The 25,485-nt window shown below is 36.4% G+C and overlaps 2 protein-coding genes across 2 annotated transcripts; both read right to left on the bottom strand.

Moving 5' to 3' along the window:
- Positions 1-4,415: 4,415 nt before the first annotated feature.
- LOC113715595 (G-type lectin S-receptor-like serine/threonine-protein kinase SD2-5) lies at positions 4,416-7,119 on the bottom strand. Its single transcript, XM_027239836.2, has one exon. It carries the CDS (start codon positions 7,117-7,119, stop codon positions 4,663-4,665), a length of 2,457 nt encoding a protein of 818 aa, XP_027095637.1. The 3' UTR covers positions 4,416-4,662.
- Positions 7,120-22,735: 15,616 nt separating this feature from the next.
- Positions 22,736-25,249, bottom strand: LOC113716570 (G-type lectin S-receptor-like serine/threonine-protein kinase SD2-5). The gene has a single exon (XM_027240956.2). The coding sequence runs from the start codon at positions 25,214-25,216 to the stop codon at positions 22,889-22,891; it is 2,328 nt and encodes a 775-aa protein (XP_027096757.2). The 5' UTR covers positions 25,217-25,249; the 3' UTR covers positions 22,736-22,888.
- Between the last annotated feature and the right edge of the window lie 236 nt (positions 25,250-25,485).

Here is a 25,485-nt window from a genome sequence, read left to right as displayed (position 1 = left end):
AAGTTTTAGAAATATTGAAATAAAGTTATTAGTTATATTTCGCTAACCATACAAAATATTCCAAAAATATTAGAGTTGCAATCAAATATACACCTAACAATTATATATAAAATTGTGAATTCATGTCTAAAATATGTCCATTCTCCAAAACTACTTGAAAAACTAAATTAAAACAAATCATACCCAATTTGAGATCTTTTTGTTGGGAATATGGCTTTTATAATGTAAGTTGGAATCACTAATGATAAATTGATAAAATGATAGAGATGAAACTTCTTGATTTAGAGATCATTTAGAAAAATGATTGATTTTGGTGTTTGCACTAAACGAGTGGTGTTTCCTTATTCCTATTAATAATTGAAAAAATTATGTTTGGAAAAAATAAGAAAGAAAATTTGAGAGCCGAGTCAAGCAATCGAATCAGTTCAGTAATTTTGCTGATTTTTTACTATTTTAACTGATGTTTGATCAAAATAATTTTGTGCTACTAATCAGGTCAGAAAGAAGGCCTGTTTACTATCGGACCAATTATCTCAATTCAAGTCTAACAACACTTGTTCCATCTCCAATCTTACAGATTCGCTTTATCATAGCTTTGAAACGGTAGAATCTAATTGAGAGGAAACTTTTTGACAGGTCCCTAAACTATTCATTTTGCACAATTTTGCCCCTCAACTATAAATTGTTGCAAATAAGCCCTTGAAGCAAAAAAAATACTTAGTTTAGGGACTTCCATCAATTTTGGGTGTTAAATGTAACGGAATTAGAGACAAAACTGACCAAATAGAAAAACTAACCTACGACTTGATTGAAAATCAGCTATATTTAGTCAAATAACAACATAGAATTTAATGTTTTTTCCTCTTCTTTCATCCTCTACCTTCTCTAGCTTTAATTTGATGAAATAATCAGTCAACAAGATCTTACGCTGTTTTTGTGTTAATTTTTTTGTTTGTTCAATGGCATCTAATTCTATCACCTCTAACAATCAAAATTGATGGAAGTTCTTAAATTAAATATATTTTTTTGTTCAACGGTTGTTTTGTAATAATTTATAGTTGTCACCTCTAACGATCAAATTGATGGAAGTTCTTAAATTAAATATATATTTTTTTTTGTTCAATGGTTGTTTGTGACAATTTATTGTTGAAAGGCCAAAACAATATGAATGGTTGTCCAGAAAGTTTCCTCTCTAATAATAGCTTCTCTGATAGAACATGAGATTTTCCTCTCGTTTATCAGATGCGACGACTTCTTTTTTTTTTTTTTTTTTTTTTTTTGCCCGTCGTCCTCTATCCACTTTCTTTGATTCCTTCCCCGCTTGACCCAGACTCCACTATTCCAGATTCGCTTTAACTTAGCTTTGAAACGATAGAACCTAATAAAGCATGAAGAAAGGCACGGCGGCTTGCAAATTAGTTCCTGCCAGAAAGGCAAAAAATTCTCACCAGTTATTAAACTATTTTGTGTATCTATTTTTTATCATCAAACTATTTTTTATCTCAATTCAGTCACTCAATTAAATAATCAATATACCTATGGCCATTTCGTCAGATTTTACTCTTAATCTACAAAAATAAACCTAACACAGGCAAATCACGTGTCAAAATTTTAGAGTAAATATGTCCACTGAACTCTCGACTTGAAGATAAAAAATTTCAGCAACCACTAAATTGTTATGATCGAACACCTTTAATTACTCAATTATTTTTTGATTGAAATGGCAACTTAATTCACAAATATCTATATTAGTAGCCATTCTGTCCAAATTCAATGTCAAATCTAACGAAATGAGTTGCATTTGCACTGCACATGCCAAATACCATAGATAAATTCGTCTAAATAGATGAGACAAAAATCTTAAATAACCATTGAATTGTACAAACAATATATTTTTAGTAATCTTTCATTCAAGTTGGCTACTCAACTCACCAAAATAGTAAATTAGCGAGCTTTCATTCAAATTTTGTCATTAGATCTACTATTTTCATTTAATTTCAGGGTTCTTCGAAATAAATCACAAGAACTTGAGTGTATAATTTAGATTTTTTTGTCAAAACCTATAAATTAGAAGGGAAAAGAGTCTCAATGGCCTTTCAATTCTTTTCCAGGTAAAGTTTTAGCTCTCCAACAATTAAAGATAAAGGTTTTGCCATCAATCTAACAAAATAGCATATTAGTGGCCCTTCTGTCAAATACAGCAGTTAACTATGACGGAAAGCATCATCTCTCGTGAGAAACCAGACCAAATATGAAGAGCATTACAGTCCCTTTGCCAAGACAGAGTAAAATCAATGGAATAAATATACGTCAAAAACAGTAAGACACCAATCGCGTACCAATCTCTAGGCCTATCTTGTCTCCTCCAAAAGAACAGCAAGCCGGTGGCAGCGAGCCTCCTCAAGCAGAAAGAAGGTATCGCGGCAGGGGGAGCCAATGGGTTCGAGTCGAATGCAGCGGGCTTGTGGGCTTGAGCTGCTTTTGGGAACGCTGCCAGGACTGGAAAGTTTTTTGGGTGGGTTTTGTTTTAATTTTTTTCCCTGAAGGATGGATGTGGTTGATTAACTGCTCTCTCTCTCTCTCTCTCTCTCTCTCTCTCTCTCTCTCTCTCTCTCTTGGTTAATGAATTTGTTATAAGGGATCTTTCTGTAGAGTAGAGAAATATTTTAATGCATTTACTGGTCCATAATCAATGCATTGAAAAAATAATCCAAAAACATAAATTTGATGCTCAACAATTTCTGATGATAGTAACCCAAAAAAGGGGAAAAAATGAAGAAATTATTTGACCACATCCAATTGGATCTAAAGTGGTTTCTTTGGAACTATTAGAATTAGAACAAGGAGTGAAATTCATTTGATTGACAAAAAAAGTAATTGAAAATTTTTACTTGTTACATCTTTAAAATTCCAAAACTCAGTTATACGGGAGAAAAGAGATTGCATTATAAGATTGCTTTTGAAATCCCTTTTCTGGTTGAATTTTTAAGATTCTAAGCAATGAATTAATTTTATGACCCTACAGCGTGCATTATGAGGTAAAATAAGCAGAAGTGAAAGGAGATAGCAGTTGGTAACAATCAAGATAAATGGTTTTCTTAGAACATTCATTTTGAATCAAGATACAAAATGGAAAAACTCTGTCGAGCCTAAATACATTTGGAAAGACTGTAATGCCCTTCATATTTGGTCTAGTTTCTCACCAGATAATGCTTCCTGTCATAGTTAACTGTTGAATTTGACAGAAGAGCCACTAATATGCTATTTTATTAGATCGAGGGCCAAACCTTTATCTTTAATTGTTGGAGGGCTAAAACTTTGTCTGGAAAAGAGTTGGAGGACCATTGAGACTCTTTTCCCAAATTAGAATATATTAAAGCAACTACTAAAGATTTTAAATTCTATTTTTGTTAATTAAGAAATCTAAAACTCTAGATAGAAAAAATCTAAAAAATTGACCTTACAAAATTGTCCTTATTTTTGGTATGTGAAATGGACATTGTGCTCATTCCATTAACATCAACATGAACATTTGACGGAATGACTATATTGATTTGATTTCAATATAGTAAATCGTTTCGAGGTCAATGACTATATTGAAATGTAAAATATTTGAGTGCACTTTTAGCCAAAAGTATATATACTATATTGAACTCAAATCAATACAGTCACTGAACTCAAATCAATGAGCTTCCTTTTGACATAAGAAACTTTTGGCCAAAATGTACGATCCGAGTATTTGAGTTCAATCACTATATTGAATAAAATATATTTGAGTGGTCAAAAGAAATTCAATGGACATATTTACCCTTAAATTTTGACAGTTGACTCGCAGATGTTAGTTTATTTTGTAAATGAAGAGAATAATGAAATGATCACGGGTATAATGATTAATTAGTTGAGTTGTTAAATTGAGATGAAAAATAATTTGATCATCACAAGTAAATGCAGAAAATAGTCTAAGAAAAAATCTTATATACACTAACATATATACATTATCACCATAAAAATTATTTTACCAGATGCATTGGTTGATCTATACAGAGAAACCTCTCTCCACTTTCCTTATTTTTGCGATATGTTTGTTAAGACAATGTTCAGAGAAATTACCGGATTTCTTTCTTTTCTTGATTATGCTCACGACCACATCATGGGACCAGTCCAACTTTTAAGCACCCATTTAGTTCATGGCTTTGTTTTTCTTTGCTTAAAGTGACATCAACCATCTAACTTGTTTATTTCAAAAGTTCAAAACATTAAGGTTAGAAAGAATTACTCATCTTCAGTTGCATTTTCCTAGTCCCAGAAGAAAAGGGTGACAGCAGCCAAAGTAAAAGATTCGGCTAACCGTGATCAGAATATTGAGAGTCATTGCATTATGTTTTTCAGTGCATGCGTCCGTTCATCAGCGACAATGTGAAAAATTTTTGCTAATCCAATCATTTATACATTCTTCAAGATATGTTTGGTAGATCTGCAGAGCAAGATGTGCAAACAGCATATCAATTTTACTGAATGCTAGAATACCAAAATGTCTACCTTCCAAAAATAAACAAAACCTAATGAAGGTACGAGGAAGAAAAGCATGAAAATGGTGTACATATGAAGGCTTCTCCACTAGTGCTCTCAATTTCAATGAAATTGCTTCAGCTTCTGTGGTTGCTATCTTGGCCCTGAAAGACTTGTAGCCAAAAGATGAGCATCATCGTTGCTCATTCGAGGCCCCGGTGAGGCGCCACCGCCCTGATTGCTCATTGACCTGAAGAAAACTGCATAACGTTGTGACCCTAGCTGCGAACAGCGCGGTGGCGGAGGGACAGGGCAGATTCCTTCCAGCATCTGAACTACCTTGGTCATTGATGGTCTTAGGAACATTTTATCCTGTATGCACCAGAAAGCAACTTTAATTGCTGTAGAAACTGTGTCATCCTTTTCATCTATCTTTAAACGTCCATCAATGATGTCCTCCAGTTTTCCTTCTTCCATCATTTTAAAAGCATAAGAAGGAAAATGGGACTTCTCTGAGGGCTCTGAGCGATCAAAGGTTCGTCTACCACCAATTATCTCAAGCAGCACTAGGCCATAACTGTAAACATCGCTCTTCTCTGATATGGCACGGTTTGTGATCCATTCTGGTGCAAGATACCCCCTTGTTCCCCTTAATGTGGTGAAAACATTACTCTCCTCTCGAGTCATAAGCTTAGCAAGACCAAAATCTGAGACTTTTGCAACAAAATGGTCATCAAGAAGTACATTCTCAGGCTTTATGTCACAGTGAACTATCTTCATATCACAATCTTCATGGAGATAAGCCAGACCTTTAGCTGTTCCTAGTGCAATGCTGTATCTAGTTTCCCAATCCAACATGAATTCCCCTCTGTTTTTCCGGAAAAGCCATCTATCAAGAGATCCATTTCCCATGTACTCGTACACAAGAAGACGGTCATTCCCTTCAGCACAGAAGCCTTTAAGCCTGACCAAATGAAGATGATGAATGCTCCCAATACTGCTAACTTCTGCTCGAAATTCTTTCTTCCCTTGACCAATGCCTTCCAATTTCTTCACAGCCAATCTAGTTCCATCAGGGAGAATCCCCTGGTAAACTGAACCAAAACCACCTCGACCAAGCTTCTTGCTGAAGTTGTTAGTTGCAATCTGAAGATCATTGTACCTAAAACGAACTGGGAGTCCTGATAAATTCTCCCCAAAAATTTCCTCCTCTGAAGACTCTTCAGGGGATTCAGGCAATGCCTTGTTTTTCTTCTGGTGGTACTGATATCCTGCATAATGGAGACCAAAAATGGCGAGCAAAGCTGAGATGATGACCACGATGCCAATCACATAGCGTGATTTGTGAGTTCCACCACCTCCTTGATTTGCCCCACCGCTTGCATTGGTCAAGACTTTAATATAAGAAGCATATTGAGTACCATTTTTGGAGTGCTGCAAGCTTCCTATCTGATCAAACAAAAAACAGTTTCCTGAATGGTGAAAGAACATGGCAGCACAAGAGCAGTTTCCTTGGCAAGAGGCTTTGCAGCCATTTAAATCTGTTTTAGCCGAGGGTGGAATAATATCAAGAGCAGAGTAACTAAGAATGTCCCCTGCATCAACAAGCTCCACAGAGTCCTGTGACCTATCGCAGAAGGAGACACTACTTTTCGTGCAAGAGTGAAGGGCCGAAGGGCACAGGCAACTGCCTACTCTCTCACAAACAAAATATGGATCACATGCTTCAGGTCTACCACACGGATCATGTGGTATTGCTATCAAGGAGGCACTGAAGTTACCATCAGCTAGAAGAGGGCTGAAAGTGATGAAACCAGCATTTTCCAAAGCTGCGACCCATGTGGTATTTTCATCATGATTAGGAGAGATAACAAAATGCCAAAGCAACACTTTATCTTGATTATAAAACTTCCACCAATTGCCCTCAAGAGTTGCAGATACAACATTCCCTCCATCTGTGTCAATGATTCTTCTGGTATCCATTCCCATGGCCCAATATGGCTGTGGGGGTTGATAATTCGCTGATAGAATCATATCTCCAGACTTAATCTCAAGAGAGTAGCTCAAATTATTGGAGTTGGGGTTGCTTACAAGTTTCATTCCTTCAGTGAACTCCTGATTCGACACAAGGGTATCAGTGGGATGGCTAAAGCTCTGCCATATTATACTGCTGTCATTGCCAACAAGTACCAAATTTCCTGAATCCAGCAATTCCATTGCTACAACTCCTTTGTTAGCAGTATCTGTGGACCAAATGGTGGATCCACCATGCTGCAAGTAAGCATCCCCATTTCTAGCGATTGTGAAGAAATCTGAACCTCGAATCAGATTGTTTCTATTAGCAGACCAAATGATTGTTGAGCTTCCCTTGTGAATAACCACAAGTTGAAATTTATTGACATCTTGATCGGGTCGGAAGCCCAATGCGAAAGCAGAATTGTTGGAAAGAAGAAACAATCCCCCATAGTCTAGATAGTTCAATAGCCTTCCCTGGAATCCCAGATTCAGCCTGCCTACATTCGGAGTACCGGCCATACATGTTTCAAGCAGCAGCAACAGACTAGAAAAGGAAAGAGCCACTTTGATAGACAGAAATTCCCACTTTCCCATGACTACGTCTACATCAACAAGTACTTGAAACTCTCTTGAAATTCAGGAATATGAATCGGAAGCAAACACATGAAGAACGAAATTTCGATTTTTTCCAAAGGCCAAGGGAAAAATGAAAAGGAAGGATTACTAATACGTACAGGAATTTGGTTGGCCAGAAAAGTTCAAAATTTTAAAGCAGAAAGCTGGTAGAAGAGACAAGTAAAACGTGAACTGAATTAGAAGTTAAAAAAACAAAGATGACAGTTTTGGGAAGAATCAAGATCCAGCCAGCCCAGAAACCCAACTTTAGCTAATAGCCAGCTGAACAAAACAAGAAAACAAGTTCTTGTAAAATAATGCATGGACCGAGTCCCTCCTTTCAGATTAGCTTGAAGACCGTCGCCATATGAATTGAAAAATTGAAAATTTGACTAAGAAAGATTTGACTCCAACGCCAGAAACATCATGAGAAGCGTAGACCTCTAAAAAGAGTAGTTTGAAGGGGACTATTTATTCTAGCCATCAAATTGGGCTCAGTTGGAAAACGGAAGCAACCATCAGCAAAAGAAGAGCATTTCCAAAGTTCCCAAATGGTGAGCCATTTGAAAGAACGTATTTAGTGAATGCAATCTTTAAAAAACATGTTCTGTGAATGTAATTTATGAGAAATAAATGCCTAAAATAATAACAAAAAAATACATTTTGAATGCAATTTTTGACGAAATATTACACTCGATGAACACGTTATTCACCTTTTGGAAAAAGGTTTAGAAACTGCCTACCTTTGAGAATTTATATTACAAACTCACATTCTCTAGGAATTTATTCGTTGGGCAAGGCATGCCGTGAAGGATTGAAGACTCGTGGAGAAGCAAACAACAAAGTTTTGTGAGCAACTTGGCCTTTTCTTGATTGAATGAACCTACTTTTCGGGCTTATGTCAAGGAAGTGCAGACATCTGAGGAGTGTTATTATTTCTATTATAATAGTAACAAGTGCTTTGCTGTTTTAGATCAATGTCAATATCTATATTATTCTAATCTACAGGTTTGGAAGATTTGAGGAGTACCTTTTTTTTTTTTTTAAACATCATTTGTCAACGACGTGAAAATCCAACTGGCCTGTATAAAGGGTTGGATTACAAGGAACGCAAGCCCATCTATAAAATATTGTTGAGAATTCTATCTGAGTCTTCCACCTTTGCAGTCAATTTATCCATATTTTCTCCTTCCTGTGCTTCCTCAACACAGCGCTGAATTTCTTCCTGTGACCAGTCTTGTCAACCTTGACTCTAATCTCCACCCTCCAAACATCGTACAAAAGTTGGCATTTGAGCGTAATGCTTCAATCGTTGAATTTTAACCACTCTGTGGGCCAATGCATAGTCTTGCGGATGTTAATACCAACAATGGACTCGTCACGTCAATCGAAACCCTAAGCAAATGTTTCTTACAACTTCTAGCAATTTTTCTGGCTCAAATACCGTTTTCTTTTTTCTCTGCTATGACAACTTCTATTTTACTTTTATTCTACGGGAGAGGGGCACTCTAAAAAGATTTATATGGGGATTGAGAGTTGGAAGGTAAATCACCAAATTAGACAAATACAGTATTGTATTTTTAATATTTTTTAAAAAATAAGAAAGCATTACACTTTTTGCGATGCACTGGGTGTGGTTTAGACCCTGATCTAGTGTCTAATAGTTTTCAAATACCTTTTCCAGCCACAAGAAAACATAATGGCTAGCCTTCAATCAGGTATCCCACATTGGTAAGAGAAAGTGGAAAAGAATGGTTTAAGGACTTGGAAGCTGGAACTACATAGTAATTTGGATTAATCATTTTGGTATTAGAGTGATCTCAGGTCGTTACAGTTGGACTCTTAAGTCCACACGAGCCACCTCGTGGGGGGGGGACAGTTTGAATTCTGATATGATCTCCTTTGTGAGAACGCAAAGTCTTAAAGATGGGGAGAATGAAACATCCTACATCGATAAGAGAAAGGGGAAAAGAATGGTTTAAGGATTTGGATACTTGGGCTAAATAGTAATTTGGATTAACTATTTTAGATCAGTACATTTCATTTTAAAAATTACTTAGGTCAGCCCTTGGACCTGGATCATTACAGTTGGTATTATAAAGAATCTCACATTGGTGGAGAGAATGAGATGTCACACATTGGTAAGAGAAAGAGTAAAAGAATGATTTAAGGATTTGGGTGCTTGGGTTACATAATAAAAAGGAGGACATTCAAATAAGAGGAATGGCTGTTGGGTTAATTATTTTGGGCCAATCTTTGGACCCGGGTCTTTACATTCAAAGTCCAAGCAAGTTCCTCAATGCTATTCCCAACGCTGCCCAATCCTTATGCATAAACAACCGACCTTGTCAGTTTGGCAGTTCGTACTTAATTAACCAAGCCTCTAACGACTAGGCCGAATGCTTTCGTGGATTCATCGTGGCCCAAAAGTCATCGAAAACGCATTCCACATCACAAATATGCTAAGCAAAATTAAACTAATTAACAGTGTTGGTTTTGGGTTAAAATAATCACACTGGTTAGAAATATTTTGCCAATTAAAGTTAACAAGGAAATTAAAAATATTCACCTCATATCAATATTATATAAAAATACAAATAATTTGTACCATTAAAGCACGTTTGACATGGATTGAGACGCAGACAAGTCGCTCTTTTTAAGACAATTCGTACCCTTACTGAGTATCTTTCGATGTAATAGGTCTCAGTACGTTGCCTTCATAATACAACAACCAACTTTTTCCTTACTCTAATCTACTCCAATCTACACAATTGGAGTAAGATAGAAACCTCATATAACATCGTTCTTTGCCCTATAAACTCTAATAGTGGTGAGAGGAAAAAAAAGTAAAAGGTTGTTTAGAAATAGCAAGACATGTATAAGACTTGATTGATAGAAACCTCTATTATAGGTTGAGAAATTAGAAGTATTAAAATACCAATATTAAGTGGAATAAATAGCTCATATTTTCATCTATAAATTGAAAAGGTCTATATGCATTGTATAATAGTAAAAATTCACTAAATGAATTTATAAACCTAATCATTACATAGGTTACACAATTCACGACATAAATCTCATTTTAAAAACATATGTCACACTTTTAAATTTTCAAATTTGTAGCTGAAAATTCATTGAAAAATTTGTAATTTATTGTGTTTGAATTCAAAATAAACATGTGACATTTTTGTTATTAAAATATCCAACAAACAGAGCCTAATATATTGATTTTCAGGGCTAAAGTTCCGTTTAGCCTGTTTGGATTTAGTTTGTTCTATATCGTGTCATCCTTCAACAACAACAGAAATCTGTAGGGTAAACAATTTCTTTTTTTTTTTTTGGTCTACAACAATTCACTTAAGATAAACATAAAAAATTTAGAACATACCCAAAAGTTGTAATCAAAGAAAGCTTTTGTTCCATCAATATGAAAAGCCAAACTTGACTCTAAACTGAGTTTTAACTAACTCCTAAATATTTCCCCTTTGACTTGAGTTTACGAACAGACTTGGCTATAGCTTTCAGTCGAGTCTCTACAACGATGGAGAGTAATAAGACCTAAAAATTGGATGCGACGCTTCTAGGTTGCCATAGTAGGACGGAAGACCTGTCCAAGTTTACCAGTGTATGGGAGAAGGAAAATAGAGCATTATTGCGTACCATATAAATGTGAAAGCCCTTAACAAGTCCAGATGCTTTTATTAATCGAACTGAGCTTGCATAAGTTTTGACAGATGTATATAACAAAAAACAGTAGTATTGTCTATATCCTTTGATGACTCTTCTATTTGCCTAATTCTGAGATTACTAATGAAAACCACCTGGTCGCCTGAAGCAGTACTAGCATATAGAATTACTACATATAAATCCCTCCAGAAAACCAATTAAGTTGGTACATTAAAACCTTAATTTCATCTTTCAACATATTATTTTCTTTATTGATTTCACTAAACTCTTCATTTTTTTGATGCTGCTGCATTCTAAGCTTCCTCAAGCCAACATATACAATCGCATACTTGGTTTATTTATGACTTATAAGAAGTAACTGAAGTGTGCCTTGCATTTCCATCCTCTGTATTTCCCTGTATAGTTTTCCCGCAGTACCGGTAGACTTGTCGCAAAAACATTATGCAAGAAAAATTTGCAAAAGCTTATACTAGAGAAGAATTAAACAGGTTAATAAACAACGTTAATTTTTGTCTCCCTCAAACCCCATTGATAAGTTGCAATTTTATCATTTATTTTATAATTAATTTCTCCTATTACCTTACCCGATGTGGTTTAATTGTCAAATTCTACTCACTTTTAAAAATTTGTATTTGTTACAGGGAGTGAAATACAAAACCATAAAAGGTGCTAATTTGATGGTGATCAGGAGAAGAATATTAGCAGCAGTCAATAAGGGAAGAATAATTCAACTCTGCTACCTTATTCCGGGGGCAAATACGGCGTCCAGGGGTACTTTTGGAAGATGAAAACTTTTCCCCTTTTGGTAATTACCTAAGAGAAAAGAGATGGAACGAGACTAGGAGTCTTCTTTTTCTCCTCTAAAAAGCCGCATCGTAGAAGTAGCAGAAAATAGAGAGGAAATAGATAGCAAACAATTGGGACTACTTTTAGTTTTTCTTCTTTTGACTTTTCTCTTTTTTCATCTTCTTGTGGCTTTCTTCTTTCGGATCTCAAGACCAAGAAAAACGATTGGTCATTCTTTGTAGTCTTGGCTTTTCTTTTCATGATTCGAGCAAATTGAGTTTTCTCAATCGGAGACAATGGCGGCAATTGTTTCCACAACTTTGTGTGGGTTTTCAACCTCTGAATTGGAGTCTCCTATTTGAGATCATATGTGATGCTAGTGACCATGCAATGGAAGCAGTGTTGAGGCAAAGAATAAGAAAAACAACCCACACCATTTACTATGCATCAAGGACTTTGAATTGATCTCAACTGAATTACTCCACCATAGAGAAAGAATTTTTAGTAGTTGTCTTTGCTTTAGAGAAATTTATGCCATATGTACTAGGAGTTACCGTCAGTGTATATTCTGATCATGCAATTCTGAGATATTTGTTGAAGAAAAAGACATGAAGCCAAGACTAATAAGATGGATATTGTTTCTACAAGAGTTCGACTTAGAGATCAAGGATAAAAAATGGTCGAAAAATTTAGTAGCTGATCATCTGATCCGCATACTAGTTGAAGAGGAGAATGTTTCATTGAGAGATACTTTCCCCGATAAACAGTTATTTTTTCTAAATTCTAAATTGTCTTGGTATGTTGATTTAGTCAATTACCTAATAACTGACAAATTTTCTACAAGTTGGCCTAAACCGAAGAGGGACAAACTAGGAAATGACATCAAATACTTCATATGAGACGATCCGTAACTGTGGAAGTATTGTATGGATCAAATAATGCAAAGGTGTGTAAGTAAAAATAAATACTATTTGATTCTAATTTTTTGTCACTCTTTTGCTTGTGGAAGTCACTTTAAACCAAAGAGAATGACTCGTAAGGTGTTAGCAAGCGGGTTCTACTGAATTTCACTGTTTAAAGATGCCTACATAAGTCTTGTAACAAATGTCAAAAAATAGATAACATTTCCCATAGAGATCAAATGTCTCAAACTTTCATATTTTTTGTTGAAATTTTTGATAGTTGGGGGATCGACTTTATAGGTCCTTTTCCCACATCATTTGGTTTTCTCTATATAATATTGATTATTGATTATGTTTCCAAATGAATAGAAGCTAAAGTCACCCATACTAACTATTCGAGAGTGGTCTCAAATTTTATCAAGTCCAATATTTTGTACATCTTGGAATGTCAAGAGCCATTATTAGTGACAGGGAAACACACTTCTATAACAAAACGATAGCTGCATTATTCTGAAAGTATAGTGTCATTCATAAGATCTCGGCATTGTATCATTCATAGACTTATGGCTAGGCAGAGGTCTCAAATAGGGAAATAAAATCTATCTTGGAGAAAATGGTGTGCCCCGATACAAAGAATTGTAGTCAAAGGTTGGAGAACACGCCTTGGACCTATCGGATAACATACAAGACACCTATAAAGATGTCTTCCTATCAATTGGTATTTGAAAAATCATGCCACTAGCCAGTGGAGTTCGAACACAGAACATTTTGGGCAATAAAGTTGTGCAATATGGATTTAGCAGAAGTAACAGTTCATCGGAATTTGGATACAAGAGTTAGAAGAAATCCGAAACGATACCTATGAGAACGCGAAAATCTATAAGGAGAAAATAAAGTTTTTCATGATCAGCAAATTTCTAAAAAAATCTTTGAACCTGTTTGGAACCTGAGTTTTTTTGGAGTTTGTCTAAAACTTTACTGTAGTGTACTGTAGAAGTTTTTGAAAAAATTTTGTAGAAGTTTTTGTAAGGTGAAAAACTTTTTTTTTTCTCTTTCCCTTTCTTTTTCTTTTTCTTTCTTTCCTTTTTCTTTTCTTTCCTCTCTTTTTCTTCTTCTTCTTCTTCTTCCCCGTTACCTCCGCCACCCCCAGCAGCAACTCCACCTCCCGCCACCCCCCTCTGCCCCTTCCCCCTCTGCCCCGCCTTCCCCCTCTCCCTCGTCGCCCCCATCTGTGCCGCCCCCCTCTGTCCCTTCTGCCGCCCACCTCTGCCCCTTCCCCCTCTGCTCCCCTCGCGACCCCCCTCTGCCCCTTCCCCCTCCTCCCGCCTTCCCTCTCTCCCCGCCGTCCCCCTCTACGCCGTCCCCCTGTGCCTCTTTCCCCTTCCCCCGCCGCCCTTCCCCCATCTGCCCCCCTCGCTGCCCTCCTCTGCACCACCCTCCTCTGCGCCGGACGTAGAGAGAAAAAAAAAAAGGACAAGAGCGGATGATGGCAGGGGAGGAAGAGGGGGAGAGGGAAAAAAAGGGGGAAAAAAAAAAAAGACCGACACTGGCACAGGCACCGGAAATTGGTGACGGAGCCGACAATAAAGGTGGTGGTGGGGAAGGAAGAAGAAAAAAAGGGGAAGGGAATTTTTTTTTTGTTGTATTTTGGATATTTTAAGTGTGTAGGTTAAAAACTTTGATAAGTTTTTTGGGGTTCCTGTAGCAAAAGTTGTTAAAAAACTAGTTTTATACAAACTTGGTAAAAAACCAAGCTTCCAAACAGGGCCTTTGTCGTTGGCCAGAAAGTTCTTCTCTACCAATTGAGATTTAAGTTATTTCCAAGTAAATTACGTTCTCATTGGATTGGTTCTTTTATTGTTACTAATATTTTCTATTATGGTGCAAAAGAAATACAAAATTTAAAGATCGAGAAAAATTTTGTTGTCAATAGACACATTCTCAAACTTTATTATGAAAGATTTTCAGTAGAAGAGGTAGAGATGATGCATCTTGAAAATCCATCTCATGAGCATTAAGCGCGATTGACAATGTCTAGTCAAAGATATTAAAGAAAAACACTTCTTGAGAAGCAACCCAATTCATTGTAGTTGTTTGTTAAATTATATTATCTGTTTCAATATGTTTCTCTTAAAATTTTCACAATTTTGTTGTTTACTTTTCTACTGTTGATGATTAGTAAACGTTCACTTGACATGACCTGCTCGCATCAATAGGGCACGTGATAATGTGCAAATTCTCAAATTCTTCGTCAAAAGGATTCTTACCATCATGATGTACCTACGCCAACTCGCCTTGGAGAGCTCCCACCTCGATTTTGGAGCAAATTGATTGATATAACATCTCCGCGTCTAGAGGGTACTGGTAACTTTCAATTCAACAAATTCATTGGGTTTGTTTGGATTGCTTCATATTTTCCCAATTTTATTTGCTTACATCATCTTTACAATTTCCAATACACCTTTTTATCTTCCCAATATCTTTTTATCTCACATACATCACATCACAAAAAGTGCTACAGTAAAAATATCTCAAATAATCCCAAATAACTTACAATCTAAACAGACCATTGTTAGACAGGTTCCTGCCCTCGTGACGTGCCCAAGTCATGTCCTAGGAAGGGTAAGTGAAAAAAAAAAGGTTCAAAAACACTTTATTTTTTTTCTTTTTCTTTTGCCCTTTTCTTTCTTTCTTTCTCTTTTCTTTCTTTCCTTCTTCCTTCTTTCCCTTTTCTCTCCTTTCAGCTGAAACCCACACTACCACCGCCTCTGCACGCCACGCCATCGCTACCGTCGTCTTGTTGCCGTTGCTTAGTCGGCACTCCGCCTCTCTCTCTTCGATCATTCGCCACGCGCCGCCCCCTTCGCTCATTGGTTGCCACTGTTATCCTCATCACCATCACGCCGCCCCATCGCCACTACTGTGTTGTCGTCGCTGCTTGGCCGGCGCTCCACCTCTCTCTCTCCGATCGTTCGTCGCGCGCTACCACCACCCACAGCCATCTCCAATCTCGCTGTTTGCTTGGCATCTCTAATATTGGTTTGAGTAAAAGGAGGTATTTAGTTTTCCCAATTACTTAGCTGACTTGCTAGAGTCAATTACTTATTTTTGGGAGTACTACTTCTGGAATAGATTTCTAGACTGAATTGGGCAAAGATTTTGGGTTCTGTGTTAAATATCGGTTTACGGGTCCCTGCTACATTATTTTGCTGAATTCTTGGTGCCATTTGACCGTTGATTTAAATTGCTGAAATATTTGAGCCTCTACTGAATTTGTGGTTGGGCGAATTGCGCATTTATATGTTCAATTAAGCAACGACAATGCTTATTGAATTAATTGCTGATTTGATGGACATGGCTGATAGATCTAGTTTGCTTGATTGATATTTTTGGCGGGTCTTCGGTTCATTGTGAGGTACCTGGCTTGGGTGCTTGATAACATGAGTATTGGTTAAATGCTACCTTGATTGGGTAGTCGTTTGATTAAGTTGCTTGGTAGAGACAATAGTTAAGCAAAAGTCCACTTCTAAAAATAAAACTCCTAAAGTTTAGTCTACTATACCCCAACCTATCATCCCTGTGAATGAATCTACCAACCATCCGTCTTCTTTAGGTGTAAGGACACATCTAGGTAGGGGTAAGGATGTCCATGTTTCTACACTCTCGCACTTTGGGGGTCATTTGAATTTCACTAAAGCCACCGATAAACAAAGATACGCTATGTATTGTGAGCGACGAATTATCCTTTGTAAATGCCTTAACAAGCTTATCATGGGTGCCTTGGGCATTCGGGATGAGATTAAGTGGATGTTTTCAGCCATTGGGTGGAGATCTTTTGCTGAAATTTATTGCCTACTTTTGTTGAACTAGTTAGAGAGTTTTATGCTACTTTTGAGTTCGAATTGCCCGCGGGATATATTGTCACTACCCCGAATGTAATTTGATTTCGTTTAATTGGTCAGGAGTTCAGTTTCTCCATTACTGAGTTCAATTTAGCCTTTGGGTTAATTGATCGATAGTATGCTAAATCTAGAGAGTACACTGAGAGTGCTTGTGACTACATAGAACCATTTTTCTCTCATTATCCCGATATTTGGAGGGAAATATCAGTCGACAGGAACCGTTATGATCTTAGCAGGTCTAAGAGTTCTTATCTCAAGAATCCAAGTTCTCATTATGTTTAGTGATTTTCAATCTATAGTTACTCGGGTAGAAAAGATAGTTCCAGTACATTTTTTAGGCCCGAGTTCTTCTTTATTTGGTGTATGAAGCAGAATGTTAAGGTGAATTTGGATTGTTGGCTAGCTTCTCAGTTTAAGATAGTCTTGGCCAAAAAAAATAATCCGTTGATTCTTGGGTCGTATATCACACACTTGACAGTTCATTTAGAAGTTCTTAATCTTCAGAGCCATGATCTATATTTGGCCTGTGACATGAAATTTTTAGATGTGGTTTGTCTAGAAAAAATGGGAATTGTAGAGGATATTGATGGTATATTTTGATTTACACTCCCAGGGCCCATTCGAGCACTAGGCCAGCGCTCTTCTACACGTGCAGGTCCCTCTTCTGCTTCTAAAGTGGCCGATGACGCGGCTAGACCTTCTACTTCTGTGCCTCCTCCACCGCCATCATCTAATGCTGAGTGGCAACACTTTCAAGCACAGGTCCACCATATGAACGGGCAGGTGACTAATATTGTTGATCAGGTGGCCCAGATGTCCCAAAATTTGACAGCCTACTTCTGCCACGTTGGCTTCACACCGCCATTCCCACCTATTCTATAGCTGCTCCAGACCCTCCACCACATGTTCAAGGAAGTTTCGTTGTCCTGGTTATTTTTTTTTACGTTATGGCTTCCATTGAGGACAATATTAGATTCAGGTGTAGGGAGGAGCTGTGGTACAGTTGGTATTGTTCTTTTTAAGGTTTTTTTCCTTTTTTTTTTATTATTTTTATGTTTTCCTTTTATTTTTTACTTTTATTATTGGTTAGCATTTCTATGATTACCAAGGATTGACAATGGTTGGCTGATTCTAATTTTCCTATTGCCAAGTCTTAGTGATGAGAGTGTATCAAGTGCAATATGGTTAAGTCCAGAAATATCTCTTTGGTGAATGTCTAAAATTATGTTTGAGAAAATGAAGCAAGCTGGTGTTACTTTATGTGATTTCTTGAGTTATTTGGTTGTCTGGTTATGAATAATGTTGATAGTACTCCGCTGGTTATCACTACCTAGTAACCGGGGATCCTCATCAAAAGTATCGATACTCGCGTCAAAAAGTAGTGATACCTATGAGTACGTGATCTTATAGCGATGGGAGTTGAGTAACTAGGTTCATTCATCTGACAAATGTTAGAATTCATGTCAAAAGGCTTTAATGGCTAAAGATTAAATATGTTCAATTAAAAAAATGAAAAACAAATAAAAAGAGAGAGAGAGAGTTGTGAAAATTGTGTAAGTATGCAATGACTAAAATAGTTCACCGATCCATGGGTTTAATGTTGAGATTTTGATTAATAGTTAAACCATTTGCTGTTAAATGTTGATCACACATTCTCTCTTCTTAGATTAGTTAGCTATAAATTGGAGAAGTCTATGGCTTAGAAGCTAACTGAGGAGATATTCCTTGTTCCTTGGCCATTGATGCTTGATGTGTGTTTTCATGATATTTTGGCAATAGGCAGATGGAGTGATAACCATTGTTGGAAGTTGGTGCTAGTTTGTTGTTCTCATGCTTGAGGACAAGCATGGTCTAGGTGTGGGAAGAATTGATAGATCGTAATTTTTTCATTAATTTTACAATTCTTTCCCTCTTATTATCTTACCAAATGTGTATTAATTAGTGGATTCTATTCACTTTTGGAAATTTGTGCTAATCGCAGGGAGTTGGAACAAAGAGTGGTAAAAAGGTGCAAATTCTTCCTCACTACATTTGCTATTTGACGCGGCCGCATTCTACTCAAGACTTAGCGTCTCCAGGAAATTCGGGAATAATGCGTGATATCCAACTGACAATTGGAAGTGCAACGTAGGGCTGCAAATATTTCATCAGTTGATTGTTTGATTTGAATTGACAATAGTGGTTTAATAAGAATAAGAAAGTTACCAATTAGTAGATTTCCTTTCTTTTTGGTTGCAGCTGATTAGTCATAGGAAGAAGTCAATTGACACTAGGTCTCTTGACTTATCTTTTGTTTTCTTAGGAGAGGTCGGCTGCAACAAAGAGGAGACAGACTCGCTTTTGCTTTTCTTTCTTCCATCACATACTAGTCTCTCAATCCATTGAAGGATGCTCGGATTAATTTTGCAATTTCACGTTAGAGTATTTGAACAGAGATGAACTAAATCTCTTTTTCTAGTCAAAGAACAACGGAGAATTTGGTTCAACTTAAATTGTGAGATCGAACTGATTTTACTTTTCCTATTATTTTCTGGTATTTGTATATTTTCTGTTTATGTTCTTATGGTTGTTGTATTACTCAATTATCCTAGGTCCGGATTTTAGACTAATTCAATAATCTGAAACCAATTAGAGTAATTAAATCCATAATTATTTAATTATTCTAAATTAGTGGTAACTGACATAATTGGATTTGTGTCAGGAAAATATATGGGTTAATTTGAAACAACCCTCATAGCATATTGTTTGGTTAGAACAGAGTTTTTCTAATTCTCAAACCAGTGGGAAAATTGAACTCTAAGACCATACCTAGACTTATTTCGCAATTAGCCTTGGCTATTGATAATTTAAGGAGAAATTGACTGTCATCGCTTGTTTGGCAGTTATAACTTGTTTTTCAGTTTATAAGTGGAATTATTCTTGCATCAATTATCAATTAGGAGAACCATTTTCGAAATTGCTTCTTGGTTAGAGCTTGTCCAATATTGTTTGAGTCTTAATAATTTGCCATTTAACTTTTAGCTATTTATTATATCCAAGCAGTATGGTTTATTGTCCTTTTTATAAAATCCCCCATATCTTGAACTCTAGAAGGAACTAAGTTCTTTCAGTCCCTGTGGATTCAACCCTACTTACCACTAGATACAGAATTTGTATTCTATTTGAACAGATATTTATTATTGTACAAACTCGACAACCTATTAGCCAGTGATTTTGATTATAGTATTTCAAACTAGTAAAGGTTGTACCTTTTAATTTAGGAAAGAAAAAATGTCATGTGTGCCCTTCTAAATGGTAAAACGCAAGCATTCTGTAAAGATGCATCTCAAATAATACTCAAATGTGTGACATGATTATTGAGAGCAATGGAGAACTAGTTGATTTGATTGAAAAACTAGCAAGAGTTGTTTTTGATGTCCTCCATGGATTTGCTAGTGAAGCTTTGCGTATGCTTTGTTTGGCTTTTAAGAACATCAGCAATGGTTCTTAGAAAACGACATTATGCAATAGTTGATATTAAGAATCCTATCTGCTTAGGAGTCAATGATGCAACAAAAATGTGTTTGAAAGTAGGAATTAATGTACAAAAAAAAAAAAGCTGGTGACAATGTTAACATTGCCAAAGCTGTTGCTAAAGAATGTGGCATATGATTGAGACACGAAGGTTGAGGTGCTACAACCTTTTTGATTCCTTTATCTTCATTACCTTTGTGCTAGATCTTTAATGAAATAAACTTTCATGATATGGAGAAGATCACATATTCAGGGAAAAGAAACTAAGCATCAAGATGCAACACGCTAACCCCTTTTAACCACTTTTAAAGTTCTTAGAAAACTAATTTGTTTATACCAACTTCTGAAATGCTAAACTTCATCGATTTCCCTAATGCATGATAATCAAAACAAAATACTATATAGTATCTATCAAGAATTACTCTCTACTAGTACTATTCATCTAAGATTTTCGTCTAAGATTACTATAGTACTACTCCTGTTACCAATTCAGTTTGCTAATTGCTTGAAGAAGCACAATAACAAAATCTTTAGCTACTAGATATAAATTTATCTAGAAACTGATCAAACACTACTAAGAAATCTTCACGAAGAAGCTAGTAATTACTTGCTAGTGAAAAAGACAGATAGAGAAATGAACAATTGGTTTCCAAGGAAATCTATTACCCTCCAATAACATCTGCCAAGTTTTGTACATCTGCGTCCTGGTGTCTGACGACGAAGGGATTGCTCAATAGTCCCTCAACTGTGGGTCTCTAAGTAGGATCATACACCAAATGCATGCCTTTTTACCCTTGATGTGAACACATTCAAAAGTAAATTCTCCTCTTCGAAATCAAGACCTGGTTCTTCTGGTTTTGGCTTTCTTTTGCGATCGGGGATTTCAATCTTAATTTTCTTTGATATTATAACCAGCTAAACCCTTCCTCACCTTTTAAGCAGTGCTACTACTCTCTGCATCTGCAGTTGTTCTTGGATCAAAAACATGGGAGCATGGCTAAACTTTTCTTTTAATAACTAGATTGTTTTTATATGGGAGTATATTCTTCTTCTTTTTTTTTTGTTAATAATAAAAAACGAGAAACATGGTAGATTTGGAGTTCAAAGTTTTCAAAGTTGTTCTTTTAATATATCATGCTTAGATACTATTGAGAATTTATCTGGATTGCTAAATTTTTCTAAAATTTTTTATTGCATCTAAACATATTTTTAAATCATCTTTTTTATTTTTTGATCACTTTTTTATCTCACAAATATCAAATTGCAAAAAAGGCTATTATTTTGAAAAAATTTCCAAATAGTTTCTAATCCAAACAAACCCATTTATAGACTTTAATAATATTTTTATAGTTTGGTTTTGCACTAATATTTTTCCCCGATCAAATGAGATGAGCAAGACATTTTTCTTTATCTAAAAACTTGTAATTATGGGGATAAAATTTAACAAGACCTATATCCATGAATATATAATAATTTTTATTATTATGTTAGGGATATTGATTTTTTTAAACTTTTTTGTCTTGAACGATTTTAGGGACATTTAAGAGAAAAATGATATTAGAGGGTAAAGTGCAAAATAGCTATACCTTAAGGGGATTTACTATAATAAACCCTTAGGGGTATCAATGTCTTTTTGATATTTTTGTGACCCAATGTTAGAGTTGATGAACAATTTAGGGGGTAAAGTAAGAAAAAATTACGTTAGAGGATAAGTAAAAAACTGGTTAAACCTTAGGAGAAATTTTTATAATTAACCCTAAATATATTTTAATTATGTCAAATAAATTATACAATTAAACTTTTAATAAATTATATTTATTTTAAATTTTAATAATGTGAAGGACCAAAAAAGGATTTTTTTTTTACAAATGTGAGGGATCATTTTGCACCTTTTCATATGTGAGGGATCAAAAAAGGAATATTTACAAATGTGAGGGAGCATTTCGCATCTTTTCATAAATAAGGGACCAAAAAAAGACTTTTTACAAATGTGAGGGACCATTTTGACAATTTTCTCATATTATTCACACTCAAAAATAGACAATGAACCAAAAAAAATGGAAAATAAGGAATGAGTAAATATGTAGAAAGAAAGTAATAAGTAATAAGAAGATTGAACTGAAACCAAACAAACATGCTTTGACAAATAAAGAAATTTATAAAGTTCGTATACCATATAACTTTTTAGGTTAATCTTGTATATATAGGCATTGTATACATTTGCGAGTAGGGATGCGTGTTGCTTAATTTCAATTTGAATTTAAACTTTAATATTTGCATATATGACATGCATTAATATTACAAGTGTATGCACTGTCGGTGTATATAAAATTAATCCTAACTTTTCATCTTTTCTACCAACTTTGTTATTAGTAGACTAAGACTTTGCAAAATTTAGTTCACTCTTTTTGCTTTAGAATTTGAAATTTGATGGCTTAGTAACGACTTTGTGAATTGCATCTTTTCTCCACAAGCTATGGCCATAGTTGGCAGGGGATTTCTTTCTTTTCTTGATTATTCTTAGAACTATATCATAGAATCAGTCCAACTTTGAGCACCCATTTACGTCATGACTTTGATTTTCTTTGCTTAACATGAAATCAATTATCAATTTGTTTATTTCAAATATTCAAAACATTAAGGTTAAAAAGAATTACTCATCTTCACATGCATTTTCCTAGTTCCAGAAAAAAGGGTGACTGCAGCCACAGAACAATTTTTGTCAATCCAATCATGTATACAATCTTTAAGATATGTTTGGTGGATCCGCAGAGCAAGTAAGCATGTGCAAACAGCATATCAATATTACTGAATGCTAGAAGAGCAAAAAGTCTGCCTTCAAAATATAAACAAAACCTAATGAATGTACAAGGAAGAAAAGCATGACAGTGCATACATATGAATGCTCTTCGACTAGTGGTCTCAATTTGAATGAAATCGTTGCATCTTCTGTGGACGCTATCTTGGCCCTGAAAGCCTAACAGCCGAAAGATAAGCATCATTGTTGCTCTTTGGAGACCCCGGTAAGGCACCAGCGCCCTCAACGCTCATTGAATTGAAGAAACCTGCATAAAGTCGTGACCCTAGCTGGGAAGAAGGTGGTGGTGGAGGGACAGGGCAGATTCCTTCCAGCATCTGAACTACCTTGGCCATTGATGGTCTTAGGGACATTTCATCCTGTATGCACCACAAAGCAACTTTAATTGCTGTAGAAACTCTCTCATCTTTTTCATCTATCTTTAAACTTGCATCAATGATGTCGTTCAGTTTTCCATCTTTGAACATTTTAAAAGCATATGATGGAAAATGGGATTTCTCTGAGAACTCTGACGGAACGAAGGCCTTTCGACCCCCAATTATCTCAAGCAGCACTAGGCCATAACTGTAAACATCGCTCTTCTCTGATATGGCGCGGTTTGTGATCCATTCTGGTGCAAGATACCCCCTTGTTCCCCTTATTGTGGTGAAAACATTGCTCTCCTCTCGAGTCATAAGCTTAGCAAGACCAAAATCTGAGACTTTTGCCAGAAAGTGGTCATCGAGAAGAACATTCTCAGGCTTTATATCACAGTGAACGATCTTCACTACACAATCTTCATGGAGGTAAGCCAGACCTTTAGCTGTTCCAAGTGCAATGCTGTATCTAGTTTCCCAATCCAACACGAATTCCCTTTTATTCTTCTGGAAAAGCCATCTATCAAGAGATCCATTTCCCATGTACTCGTACACAAGAAGACGGTCATTTCCTTCAGCACAAAAGCCTTTAAGCCTGACCAAATGAAGATGATGAATGCTCCCAATAATACTAACTTCAGCTCGAAATTCTTTCCTCCCTTGTCCAATGCCTTCCAATTTCTTCACAGCCAATTTAGTTCCATCAGGGAGAATCCCCCAATAAACTGAACCAAAACCACCTTGACCAAGCTTCTTGCTGAAGTTATCAGTTGCAGTCTGAAGATCATTGTAGCTAAAACGAACTGGCATTCCCGATAAATTTTCCAAAAAAATTTCCTCCTCCGAAGACTCTCTAGGGGATTCAGGCAATGCCTTGTTTTTCGTCTGGTGGTACTGATAACCTGCATAAAGGAGACCTAGAATAACGAGCACACTTGAGATCACAATCACGATGACAATCACAAGTCGTGTTTTGTTAATTCCACCACCTCCTTGATTTGCCCCACCATTTGCATTGGTCAAGACCTTAATATAAGCAGCATATTGACGACCGTTACTGGAGTGCTGCAAGCTTCCTATCTGATCAAACAAAAAACAGTTTCCTGAGTCGTCAAAGAACATAGCAGCACAAGAGCAGTTTCCTTGGCAAGAGGCTTTGCAGCCATGTAAGTCTGTTTTAGAAGAGGGTGGAATATAACCAAGAGCAAAGTAACTAAGACTATCCCCTGCATCAACAAGCTCCACAGAGTCCTGTGACCTATCGCAGAATGAGACACTACCTTTTGGGCAAGAAGGAAGGGCTGAAGGGCATAGGCATTTGCCTCCGATGTTACAAACAAAATATGGATCGCAAGCTGCAGGTCTACTGCACAGATCTTGTGGTATTTGTATCGAGGAGGCACTAATGGAACCATCACCCTGAAGAAGGCTGAAAGTGATGAAACCTTCATTTCCCAAAACTGCCACCCATGTGGCATTTTCATCATGATTATAAGAGAAAACAAAATGCCAAAGTAACACTTTATCTTGATTATAAAACTTCCAAGAATTGCCATCAAGAGTTGCAGATACCACATCCCCCCCATCTGAGTTAGTGATTCTTCTGGCATCCATTCCCATGGTCCAATAAGGCTGTGGGAACTGATAAAGCGCTGATAGAATTATATCTCTAGACTTTATCTCAAGAGAGTAGCTCAAATTATCGGAGTTGGGACTGCTTACAAGTTTCATTCCTTCAGTGAACTCCTGATTCGACACAAGGGTATCAGTGGGATGGCTAAAGCTCTGCCATATTATACTGCTGTCATTGCCAACAAGTACCAAATTCCCTGAATCCCGCAATTCCATTGCTACAACTCCTTTGTTAGCCGTATCTGTGGACCAAATAGTGATTCCCCCACTTTGCAAGTAAGCATTCCCCTTTGTATCGAATATGAAGAAATCTGAACTTTGAATTGGATTGCCTCTATTAGCAGACCAAATGATCGATGAGCTGCCCTTGTGAATAACCACAAGTTGAGACATAGTGACATTTGGTGGGGAATTGAAACCAAATGCGAAAGTCGTATCGTTGGAAAGAAGAATCAAGCCATTACTGTCTATCCAGTCCATTTGCGCCCCCTGAAATCCCAGATTCAGCCTGCCCACATTCAGAGGATGGGCCATACATGCTTCAAGCAGCAACAGCAGGCTAGAAAAGAAGAAGGCCACTTTGATGGACAGAGATTCCCACTTTCCCATGACTACATCAAGAAGTTGAAATTCGGGAATATCAAACAGAGGCAAATACATGATGAAGAATATAGTTTGGATATTTCCGAAGGCCAATCAGAGAGGAAGGATTAATAATACTTACAGAATTTTGATTGGCCAGAAAATGT

This window comes from Coffea arabica, chromosome 11c (assembly GCF_036785885.1).
Source record: "Coffea arabica cultivar ET-39 chromosome 11c, Coffea Arabica ET-39 HiFi, whole genome shotgun sequence".
NCBI classification, from domain to species: Eukaryota; Viridiplantae; Streptophyta; class Magnoliopsida; order Gentianales; family Rubiaceae; genus Coffea; species Coffea arabica.
This window is presented reverse-complemented; position numbering and strand designations above follow the sequence as displayed.

Bases quoted from the DNA above. Each gene is read 5' to 3' on its own strand.
- LOC113715595 (XM_027239836.2), bottom strand. From the start codon at position 7,119: ATGGGAAAGTGGGAATTTCTGTCTATCAAAGTGGCTCTTTCCTTTTCT.
- LOC113716570 (XM_027240956.2), bottom strand. From the start codon at position 25,216: ATGGACTGGATAGACAGTAATGGCTTGATTCTTCTTTCCAACGATACG.